Source organism: Rhineura floridana, chromosome 1 (genome assembly GCF_030035675.1).
Source record: "Rhineura floridana isolate rRhiFlo1 chromosome 1, rRhiFlo1.hap2, whole genome shotgun sequence".
Lineage (NCBI taxonomy): Eukaryota > Metazoa > Chordata > Lepidosauria > Squamata > Rhineuridae > Rhineura > Rhineura floridana.
This window is the reverse complement of record NC_084480.1, coordinates 244,113,031-244,124,899: the sequence shown is the minus strand read 5'-3', so window position 1 is coordinate 244,124,899 and position 11,869 is coordinate 244,113,031. Positions and strand designations below refer to the sequence as shown.

The following is an 11,869-nucleotide window of genomic DNA, read 5'->3' as shown; positions in this document are numbered from 1 at the left end:
TAGGGTGCAAAAGATCTGGTGGCCAAAGAAGAGCCCTGGGCTACCGGCAGCAAACAGCGTTGGTCAACTTGGAAGGCACAGAAAAGAAGAGGAGGAGGTGAAGCAAAAGGAGAAACCTGACGCTGAAACCAGAAGCTGCTCGCGAAAGAGAACAGCTCTATACCATCCACTAGAACGCAGGCAGTTCCCACTTTCTTCTCTTCCATACGGATTGCTCTTCCTCCTCTCCCCACCCTCTCTCCCCTTGTCTCTTTCCTGCCCGGCAGACTCCTCTCTACACGTGCAACTTTTAACAATCGGAGCTGAGCCCCCCCCCCCCGCCCCTCCAAGAAGCTAGGCAGCTAACAAGTCGATCTGCTGCCTGTCCCACGCCCCCTCCCTTTCTGCGGTTTCCCTTTGCCCGTCAGAGGAAGACAGACAGACACACACACGCAGAGAGAGGGGCGATGCTTCAAGAGGATTAACTATCCCCACCGAAACTTCCTGGGAGGAAAAGAGCGAAGAAGAGCAAGACGAGAGAAATCCTTCTGAATCCAGATCCAGTCTTGCGCCTGGTGTCCAGAGTTGAATGGTAAGACGAACTAGCTGAATGGCAGGCATTTCAGGGAGGGAGGGGAAAGGGGCAACGCGGTGCGCGGGGAAAGATGGGCGGGCGGGCTGGCGAGTGGGGGGGGGAGAGGTTGTGCCTGTGTCGGTGACAGGTCCCCAAGGCGGGTTCCCCAGCATCTGAGGGGTTCAAGGTGAGGAGAGCGAATTCCTCACTGGGCAAGGCTAGAGAAAGGAGCGACTAGCCCCAAAGGAGCCTTTGCGTGCAGCCGTTTCTCTCTCCCACCCCCACAGAGTGGCCATGTGTAACAAAGCGCTTCTTGCCCTGCTGGTCTACGGGATAATCATGCACTGCAGCGTCTACTGCTCACCTGCTGCTGGACTTCAATACCCCGCGCTGAGGTAAGTGCCCTGCTGCTCTCCCCACCCGACTCGGAGTCCAGCCTTGGCTTATCTTAGGGGGTTTCTTCGCCCTCCCGGCCGCCGCCCCTTCTCCTGTCCTTGCCGCGATCTGGTTCGGCTGCTTCTCTCGGAGCTGTCCAGCTTGGATTCAGTCCCGCTAGAAGCGATTTTGCAAACTGCCCAAGGATTTCCTCCTTCCCTAACCTTGGGAAACTCACAGCTCGAGGCTCAGTGGTCCGGGTTAGTTCACTTGCTTAGAGACATTCCATTGTTTATGCTCTGCAGAAGGGTTAAGCTTAGAAACACAGCTTAGAAAGCCGTCTTTATCGCAGCTCTAGAACCGATTACCAAGGAAATGTGTAGGTTCTGGGGTTGGTGTGTGAAAGAGCGAGAGTGCGCGTGCCTGCTGATGCGCGCGGGCCCGCCAGTGGATTACTTAATTGTTTGTAGGAAACCGCGATACCCTGCAATGTATTCTTCTCCAGAATGTGTAACATTTCATTTTACCCTCTTCTGCTTCCTCCAATACAATAATGTTGATCTAGGGGTTCCCATTCGGTTTGTGTTCTCTGATATGAATTCCATACCTTCATTCCCTGGGACTGGGTCTGAAGCTTAAACCGAAATATAAATAACATGTCCCAGTTATTCACATGCTAGACTGACATCCCAAGTCCTCTTGGGATATTACAGAGTGTGTATGAAGGGTATGTGTAAGCGCATATCTGCAACAGTTGTGAGATCTGTGGAGTTTCTCTCCAGATAATCGAAGGGCCAAATATTGTGAAATATAGGCAGATGATGAAAAACGAGTGGTTCTAACACCTAAAGACGTCGACTCGGAAATAAATGCATGCGAAGCCCAATTCTATGCACATATTTTGGAAATAAGTCCGACTACGTTCTTAGATCATGTGCACTGGAGCAGCCTTAGGCTCACGATGGAAGTATATTTGTATCTAGGACTTAAGTATACCTGCATGTATGTAGAACATTCACTTCTAATCCCGAATTTGGCTTCCTATGACCTGCTGCGTTTGTGTGGCAGGTGCTTAACCTGTAGGCAAGTTGCTGGAGAAAGACATTTGGTTATAGCTAAAGCGCTGCGGTGTCTGCTGCAGTTCTGTCAGTGCGAATCATAGGTAGGAAATTACATCTGGTAGATAATATATAACAGTATAAGTAATACTGTATGTATGATGGGCGGCCGGATCCACATACGATTATTACAGCCTGTTTGGAATGTTGAACTCAATAGGATTCACATTTACCTGACTTAGGATCCCTTAATTTGAATGGTGCCTGCTGCTAAGCAATCGTGTTTAGAATGAAGGTGCCCATAACTCTTGGAAATGTAGCTTCCGCTGAACTGGGGTGGCCCAGAGCGAAGCCATCCAGAATGTATATATGTGAAGTGTGTAGGATTGCCCCAAACGGTGGACTTCGATTGGCTGATTCAATTCGTCGTTTCGATCTTCAGATTTTCTCTGTAAGATTTTAATGCTCAGCTGGTGCGAATCCTCTAAATGGAAACATCCAGATTCTTAAGGATTTTGAGCATGGAATAGGTCCTTACTACATTCATTTCCGCAAACGTGACTTTCACTGAAAGGAAATGTGGTTGGGCTGTTAAGATCTCTTCCCTAAATACCCTTCAACTGGAATTCTTACCAAAACATTTATTTCTGGAATAGCAATGCCGAATCCTATGAGCCTCTGCCACAAGATTGCAATCCCAAATGCATTTCCCAGGAAGTTAAATTCCAGTGAAATGAAATCTTTATCTAGACGGTTTAAGCTGCAGCCCTCAAACTACTTTCTCATACTAAAAACCTAAACACATTCGTTTGGCAGTAAGCTCCACTGATGTAAAACAGATTGATTTCCGAGGTAGAAGAGTGTGGTTGCCTTGATGACCCCAAAGTTACAGAGAATGTAGCCTCAGCTGGTCATACTTTTAAACGCCACAGGCTCTTTGTGCCTAGGGGGATTCAGTGAAAGATGTTGTCGTACCTACTTAATACTCCACTAGTCTAAAAAGATCCTATGATTTTAAAGATGGGGTGAGGACCATTACCATATATATCTTTTTAAAAGGATGGAACCAATTTGTGCAGCGAAATGTTCTCTGTCTTGTCCGCAGCGAGGCCCATAACAAATTGGTATTAGAGTTAACAGCTAAATGGAGCCTCCTTGTTCAGGGGCAGTGCATCTGCAATGAGCCACTGTTTGGGAACCTCCCAAATGCATCGGGCTAGCCACTATAAAGGAGAGAATGTTGGACAAGATGGGACTTTTGGTCAGAGCAGGCAAGACAAATCACGCCTTCTTGTGGAATTCCTCCAGACTAGCCCAGCCGAGAGAGCTGGCGGAAAGGAGTGCTTCACGGTGCTGAGCTGCGCCCTGTCCCAAAGAATCCTTTCTCCCAGCATTGCTTTTTCTCCTGTTAAGAGGGACTCAACACGCCAAGAAACCGGCTGAGCCTTGTTGGTTTCTAGACCAGAAGAACTGGGAGAGGCGGGGGTGGGTGGGTTCGTGTGATCTGCCACCAATCTTGAGGGAGCACGAGGCTTCCCTTCCCCGAGGAAGGGGTCACTGAGAATGAGGCTCCGTCCCGGCGGCAGAGTGCAAACTGAGCTGCGACCCTCTTGCGCCGGCTCTACCGTTGTCCTGAAACGAACCAGCCTTTCCACTCCTTCCTCGCCCTTGGAAGATTGCTGCCCTGAGTTCCCGTCTCCTCTCCCTCCGCCCCAACCGACTCCGGGAGGGGGGGCGGTGGACAGCAGCTGCCTGTTCCTGTGGGGGACGCTCCTTTCCTGGGGGGGGGACAGAGCGGGGGCGGCTCTGGGCAAAGAGGGCGCTGCCTTCATTCAAACGCCTGAAGTAGCAGCCGCTAAACACTTGAGGAGCATCTATTATTGATAGCTCCTGCCAGAGCTCCGCAGACTAAAATAGCTGCCGGAGACATGCAGTGACCTAAATCCGGCAGCAGGGAGATCGCGGCGGAGACGGGCGGGGGAGGGGCGGCAGGCCGTCGTAGGATGCAGAAAAGCGGGGGGGGGGAAGAGAGAGGGGAAAGTGTGTGCGCTGTTTGCGCAGACGAAGGCAGCAGTGCCCTTTTAAACAAGTCGCGTGCACTCTTAAAGGGAGAGACGCCATCCCCGTCCCGAGTCCGAGCCGCTGCCCGAACCCGCTCTAATGGTTCCTCCGTTGGCTAGAGACGCTTCTCAACTCCGCCTGGCGAAGAAGCAAACCGGCTGGCCCCGAGAGAGTCTCTTTCTGTCTTACCTGCTTCTCTGGAGTAGGGACACCCTGCAGCCCCGGAGGAAGGAACAGACTGCAGGAATCGGCCTAAAACGAAGCCAGACCATTAGTCCAGCCAGCCTTCTCTCCTGTTCTTTAAGCTTGGATCCCCAGATGTTAGGCTAACCTCTCCATCTTCCTGGGTCAGCTTAGTCAAAGCCCAACCCTACCCAAGGCCGAAGAACGGCATTGCTGGGCAGAGTTGCAGAGCATTTCCCAGCCCTACCTGGAGATGCGAGGGATTGACCCTGGGACCTTTGGCACGCGAGCCTGTGCCCTGCCGCATATGTAAGGAGAATCTCTGGGCATCGGAAAACCAAAGCCTCCTGCTTATTTGTCACACGCGGATTCCGCCTGCTGTGCATAAGTGTCTTAGGAGCAGCTTGTGAAGACCCTTCCCTGCCTCGGTTGCCATTACATTTACAGCATTCCTGAGGTAGCTTCTGCTGTGGGATTCCGCGTTGCCCACAGGCCTGGAAGGAGGGCAGGAGGGGTCTCCGGCCAATAGGAGGGGCGGGCCTCAGTCGTCCGAAGGACACACTGCGGAGGGGGGACTCATTAAGTCGTCAAAAGAATGATCTAAAATTAACAAGCATTAACAGGGGGGAAATCAATAAATGTCACGATGCTCCTTTCTTCAAGAGAAATTCTCCGCCCCGGGCTTTGATCTCATTTCTTCAAGGGACTCAAGCTGGCATACATGCATGACCCCATCTCCATCCTCACAGCCACAACCACGCTGTAAGGAAGATCAGGCTAAGACCGGTCCAAAGTCGCCCATTGAGCTTCGTTGAGGCTCTGGGAGCCGAGCCAGGTTTGGCCAACCTTTGACCCTCCGGATGTTGTTGACCACCGGCCATACTGGCTGAAGGCGTGAGGCCAAACAGCTTCCGGAGGGCCCATCCTCGCTGGCCTGAGCCTTATTAGCTTACTGGTTTATCCGGCCCTGCATGTCCCGGCTCTCCCTCAGCTACCCCCCACCCACCCAGCTGGAACGCCGTAAGGCATGCGCTGGCTCCGGGCAGGCATCCCTTCCCGCAAACTGCCCTAGACTCCGAAGTGACAGCAGAGGGACTGGACTTCCAGAGAGGCTTGTTTTTAGGATAAAGGTGTCAGCGTGGCTCGCAGGCAGAGCTGGCAGGCTTGGCCGTGGCTTGGGTTTGAGTTCAAGAGCCCCTTCGCTTCCTCTTTGTGCCCCGCCTCGCGTGGGAACGCGAACAGCAGTCAGCTGGAACGAGGGAAATATTACGAAAGACTTGAACGCTAAGGAAAAGGACTCTTGCGAGCCTAGCGACAAAATATGGGACGCAGGTAGCATCGCTGCAGAGCTGCCTGCCCCTCCTCTCCCCTCCCCCAGTCTCTCGTTCTGGCAGCCTGTGGGACGCTTTTCTCCACCTTTTCTTTTTGGCTCTGGGCAGCAGCCCCGCTTCCTCAGCGGCTGGCACGGCTAAGGGGGCAGACCGAGCGTAGGGGGGCGAGGAGGGAGGGGGTGTAGCCAATCTGGGGCATCCCTCGTGCATCTGGGGGCTTTCCTCAGGGTCCAAGCCAATACTTCCTCTCCTACCCCCCGCCCGCCCGCCTCCACGCTCCCGCCCCCTCTCCCCCGCGATCCGGCAATCAAGGCGGCGTCTGTTTCCTTCCTCCGTAGGCTGGAAGACGAAGTGTACGACGAAGACGGCAACACCCTCCCAGACTACGCCTTCGACAGCGAGCCCCTCGGGATAGCCGACCCTTCCTCCATGCTGGACGACGTGTACACCTTGTACTACCCGCCGGAAAAGAGGTGAGGGAGCGCAACAGAAACCGGCTGTCGTCCTAGGCACGCTTACCTGGGCTCGGCTTAACTCTGCCTGGGACTGAGCGGGCTGGGGGGTGGGGTGGGTTCCCGAGCCTTTCTTAGCTTTCTGTTTGGAACGGGGCGGAGGGGGAAGAGGGGCTACACTCAAGCCGACGATCCTCCTCTGTAAGGCTTCAGCCTCAGACCTACAGCTGGAGAAAGGACCTCGGGGTGGGGGCGGGAAAGGAAGAAGCAGGGACAAAACCGAGCTTACCCCTCTCCAGGAAAGCGGACGAGGAGGCAGCGGGGCAGCAGCGCGGCGCCCCCAGTCCTTGAACGGGACTAGAATTGCCCCGCAAGCGGGACAGGAGGTGGAGGCTTGCCGCTGCCGCGACAGGCGCGGCCCTTTCTCCCAGGGGGAGCCAAGCAGAGGCAGAAGCAAAGGCCGAGCCCTCAGGGTCCTTGGCGAGGCTTCCGCGCATGCCAACCGGCAGGGTCTGCACAGGGTCGCGTAGGTTCTTCCGTCGGGTTGCTTCTTGCGGCTTCTTGCCGGTTTTCATTTGATCTGTGTACCCCGCTCCCCCTCCCGCTTCTTCTTATAGGCACGCGGATGGGATCTTTAATAAAGCCTACAGGAAAGTGTTGGGTCAGTTATCGGCAAGGAAGTATCTTCATTCTCTGATGGCCAAGCGGGTGGGGTAAGACCTGCTTCCTTGTTTGTATGTTTGTGTGTGTGTGTATAATCTAAATAAACAAGGCTTAATGGACTATCGGATGGGGCGTGGAATGGATTGAATGGCATTGAAAAGATTATTTAGCAGTGCTCAGTAGATCTATCGGTCGTCTCTGCAGAAATGGTAGAAACGTATGCAAAACTGCTTCACAGTTCGATCCACAGACCATTCACATGGTCTGGATTAAACTGTACTTGGATGCAAGGAAACCAACAAGTCTGTCTTCTCAGTAAATGTCGGGTGCCAGTCGGGTAAACGCGGTGAAACGGGGGCTGTTGGTCCAAGTACGGTTGGCATGTAATCCAGAGAAGAGGTTTATCCAAATTAAGTGGACTGAAGTCCTGAAGAGGTAGCCTTGCCTGGTTGACAACCTTCAGGCGACCGCGACAGGCTTGGGCTTTCTTGTAGGTTGTGCTGCCGCCGGCTAACCCTAATCGCTCCCTTTCATGTGACACAACTGGCCTCGCTCCCTCCTTCCACAGCCCAGTCACCCTGACAGTATGAAAAGGTGCCGTGACAAGCTCAGCTGATAAAGACCTTGTCAGTTTCCAGTTCACTCCTCTACAGATTCTGACCCCGAACCTCCTGGGGATGATTCAGTACTTGGGGTCCTTCTGAGAGGAAGAACAGCATTTCCATAGATCCAGACACCGAGTGACCGAGCATGTTGGGGTGCGAAAAAAATAAACAGAATGGAAATGGAAACAAAATAAAGCCCTCGCTACTTCCCGTCTCCAGTCTCCGGTTTAAAATCAAACCTCTTAGCCGGATGCCAGCCCGCCCGTGCATCAGCAGAAGGCAACATTTTAATAAAGCCCATGGGGAAATGGATTACACAATTTCATAATGAATAATTCATGCCATGAAGAGATTGTCTCCCGACTGTCGACTTGTATTATGGTCAGACTTCAACTTCCGCAGCGTGTTTAGAGAAAGCCTTTGTTTCTTTTCCTGCTGGAAAGAACCTGCCATTTATTTATCTGGGCCCCGGTCTACGTGTTGCTTTCGCTGTTTAAAAGGAGTACACACATACGCGCAAAACAAAAACAAAAACAAACTCTACACATACCGCCACCAAATCTTTCCCTAGATCAAATATTTTTGGATAACTCTGTGACAAAGGATGATGATTTTGATGATGATCACATAAAATAAAAACAAAACCCTTCGGGTTGCTAAATGGGAAAAGATAATCGGGACAGATCGGGATAGGCTATTGTTTAGAGATGGTGGGCCAGTTGCCAGGTCTGGGTAGTAAAGAAACGGGAAAGGTTGACCCCCCCACCAAAACACACACACACACACCGAACAAAGCAGACAGCAATTCAATCAAAGGTAAAGAAGAATGGGAAGTAACTCCTCTTTTCTCTTCTTTTTGAACAAAGATGATGCATTCTAGTGATTGCGCAATAATAATCGCCATTGACCCAAACGTGGAAAGTGACTATCCTGTATCCATATTACTGGGATTCAGAAAACTCCCATTTACAGTGGAACTGACCAGCCCATTGGGGCTCTAGAGAGAATGGCTGTGGCGTGTGTGCATGGGCGAAATTGTTTTCTTCCTTTCCCCTTTCTGCTCCCAAAAGGCGAGGTTCTTGCGGCAAAGGCAGAGTGAGGTTTCCGATGTTGCATCCGTGTTTTGCTTTTCTTTCTTTCTCCTCACAGCGGGGCGAGCGGCCTGGAGGATGACTCGGAACCACTTTCCAAAAGGCACTCGGACGGCATATTCACCGACAGCTACAGCCGCTACCGAAAACAAATGGCTGTCAAGAAATACTTGGCAGCAGTCCTGGGGAAAAGGTATAAACAAAGAGTTAAAAACAAAGGACGCCGAGTAGCTTATTTGTAGCGATGAGTTCCCAACAGCTCCTGTGTATACAAAAGCCCCGGGAGAAAAAAAAAAATCCGAGAGAGGACCCCCCCTCCCCCAGTCCCTAAAAAGTCATTTCCAAACTGACTGATCAATCACCGCTCCTGTGTTATCTAAACATGTATTTATGTATGAAGTAAAGCCATTAAATGAATATTTTGATAATAATATTGTTTTTCTTTTGTACAAAAAAAGATTTAAGAATAAGCACTAGAGAAACGCACAGATCTACTTTTGTGGACCAATCCTTAAAATAAATAAATAAATAAATAACTATTAAGATTAGACTCTATAGAACTGCTAGAGCTATCTGATAGACGAGCGAATAGAGAGGACCAATGTCTGCTTCAGTGGTTAGCATTGCACAAGAGGCAGAGGACGTTCGCCTGAGCTGTTTTATGTTTTTATATAAAATAGAAGAGAAAACAAAAAGGAGAGACAATCATTGTTTTGAATATTACTCCTATTTTTGTAATGGAAATTAAAAGGAGAGTATTTTTATCCACGACAGGGTCGAAGAAATTACTATTCTCCATTTGCTACTGTACATAGACAAAGATGCCCTGCTACAAGGGGATTATGATGCTATTGCGTTGGGAGCATTGCTGACGCAGTTTCTTGCCCCGGTGAGTCTCCTGTTAGGCTCCTTTCACACGTCCCTCTTCCTGCCCTCCCTCCTTCCTCTTCTCTCCCGCCCCCGTGCTAGAGACGGAGTTGCCCCTCTGACTTTGACTGCCCTTTGCTACTTATCCGTGCCTGCTCTGGTACTAAGTGAAGAAGGGAGCCTACAAGACCGCTTCACCCGGATCTGCCACCCCTCTCCCTTTAGACCCCCCCCTCACTATCGTCTCCTGCTACTCCCAATCAGTGTGGCAAAGGAGTGCCTTTCGCCACCCGTCCGATGCCAATGGGCGAAGTCGGCCTTCCGATCCGCCTTAGTGACTGAGCATAGAGGACCAGAGCCCACGAGTGTAGAGAGGGTTGAACTTAAGTGGTATACAAATAGTCGAAAGAAATAAACAAACAAATCACTAGTTACTCCCAAATTGGGTGTAATAGCCTGGAAGCTAATTCTCAAATACCACTTCCCCAGCACAGAATCAAGGTGTTCTTCTGATCTCTGGGACAGCAGACTATGGAGGGTGCCTGCTATAACAGGGAGAAACCCCCCCCCCATATATAGGTAATCACGCTAGGATCCTGACTTACTCGTGCTTAGAATAGCTCAATGGCTCCACTCTAAGAACGCCCAAGTCTGGATCCATCCCTGAGATAGCCCCAGAACTAAGATGCTCGATCCGTAAGGACGTTTGGGATACCGATCTAGGACGGAATAGAGAAACAAAGTATCTCCCCCACTCCATCCCTTTGGGTTTTGGACTAGGTTCTAGGAGTTAAATACAACCCCCATCCGCAAATCTGGCCGGATCTATCCACGCAGCAGACTGAGGGGAGCCTGGTGATGGCAAAGTGGGCAGTACCACTTCAGATGGGGGGGAAGGGAAGGGAGAAAGAAAGAAAGAAAGAAAAGTCCTGTCAGTAGCAAACCACTATATCCGGGAGAATGATTCTGGTACAGCCTTTCCTCCCCGCTATAATCGTTTCCTAATGCCAGAAATTCAATAAAAAATAAAGGGACCATTCAAAAGACTCACCTGTCATCTGAACTGGTATATTCCATTTTACAATCTTAGGATTCCCACCGTCGGTTTCCTCCGATTTTGCCGTGGGGATAGATCCACTGGCCTTCGAGCTGTTTGGTATTGGCTCTTGATGCAAAGTATCACGTGTAACTCTCCAGTGCTGTCCACACTTCTTCCCATCTTGTGATATTGGCTAGCGTTCTCTCTTTATAATCGCCCCCCCCCCCGGCCCGTGGAAGTCACTTTCTCCCCTTCGCTGTTCCCTGATAGACCTTTCGCATTTCCACCCTCTTGGCCTCTCTCGCAATGTTGTGTTTTTCATCGGGGTCACTTGAGTTTCTTTTCCCTTGAAAGCAACAACCAACAATTATATTGTGAACGCCTCAGGCACTTTTGGTTTTGTTATTATGATGCAAGCTCTGATTGTAAGATCGTTTTAGGCCCCTCCCCCTGCTGTAGCGACTATATCTATATATCTATATATCCACCACTAAATAATTATGCACTATTACTACAAGGTTTTTTTTTTGTTCCTTGTTAATTTATTGAGTTTGGAGGTTTAAAATGTATTTTTCTACATTATGGCTTTAACCGCTTAGTAAAATTTATTTCATACAATCAACTTTTGTCATGCTAGAATGTGTAGTGTCCCTCTGCGCTTCAGTTTCGAATACTTGATCAATCATCTCTTTGTATGGACGGGTACCATGAAGTGTGTGTTTGTGTGTGCCTGTGCGTCAAGTGTGTGGAGGGCAGTGCAATGATCCCTTGGAGTGTGTGTAGTGGGGACTAAAGTAGTCAACTTCGAAGGAATATATTTCCCCTATTACCTCTGTAGAATTAACTGCCAAATGTATGGCTCAGTTCAGCTGCCATAGGTGGATGTAAGTCGATCTAGTTCTGTTGAACAAAATGGGGCTTCAGGTTGCAGTTCCAAATGGTCTTGGAATCAACTTCATTATTTTGACTATCTTCGTCATGCCCTCTGTTCATTCACAGCTGTCTGTGATGTGCCTGTGCACAACTCCAGCCACAGATATGAATGAGCAGAAGCCATTCAACACCCCCTCTATTCCCATTGAAATCAAGGGGACTTGGGTTTTTAGGTAACGACACGGTTTTCAGCATACTCCAGAAGGACGTCCTGTTCATTTCAACGGAAAAAGACTTCCAAATAAGAAAAAAATCCTCTAGGTTCTTTAACGCAGTGGTGCGGTTAGGTAATGTTAGACCATAGACTTATTAGCGTGAGGAAGCCCTCCTCTTCAGATGGTAGGCCAGGCCTACTGCATTTTGGGGCCTTGCTGGTTATTTTCTGAGAGGAGCCCCGAACTTCTGCTCTAGAATCCTGTCCTTACGGCACCACTGCTTTAACGAGCTGAATATCCTTTGGGTACATGCGAGTTGAGGGTCAGGGTGTCAATCAGCTTCGTTAGGGGTGCTTCCGACTAATTGGGTTGTGATTCGGAGTCGACAAAATGGGTGGGGATCTAATTTCTATAGCCCCTTCCCATATCGGACGGTATATCCCCTTGCTGAGTCGTAGGTCCTGGATTTAAATTAATTTAGACTGTCATTCTTTCATTTGTTT

At 50.1% G+C, this 11,869-nt stretch overlaps 1 protein-coding gene across 1 annotated transcript; it reads left to right on the top strand.

Moving 5' to 3' along the window:
* Nucleotides 1–5,015: 5,015 nt before the first annotated feature.
* ADCYAP1 (adenylate cyclase activating polypeptide 1) lies at nucleotides 5,016–10,900 on the top strand. Its single transcript, XM_061596410.1, has 5 exons — nucleotides 5,016–5,562; nucleotides 5,900–6,034; nucleotides 6,631–6,726; nucleotides 8,431–8,565; nucleotides 9,147–10,900. Exons 1-5 carry the CDS (start codon nucleotides 5,552–5,554, stop codon nucleotides 9,652–9,654), a joined length of 885 nt encoding a protein of 294 aa, XP_061452394.1. The 5' UTR covers nucleotides 5,016–5,551; the 3' UTR covers nucleotides 9,655–10,900.
* Nucleotides 10,901–11,869: the final 969 nt, after the last annotated feature.

Bases quoted from the DNA above. Each gene is read 5' to 3' on its own strand.
- ADCYAP1 (XM_061596410.1), top strand. The intron at 6,727-8,430 runs GTAAGACCTGCT...TTCTCCTCACAG, and splicing joins CTGATGGCCAAGCGGGTGGG to CGGGGCGAGCGGCCTGGAGG. The intron at 8,566-9,146 runs GTATAAACAAAG...TATCCACGACAG, and splicing joins GCAGCAGTCCTGGGGAAAAG to GGTCGAAGAAATTACTATTC.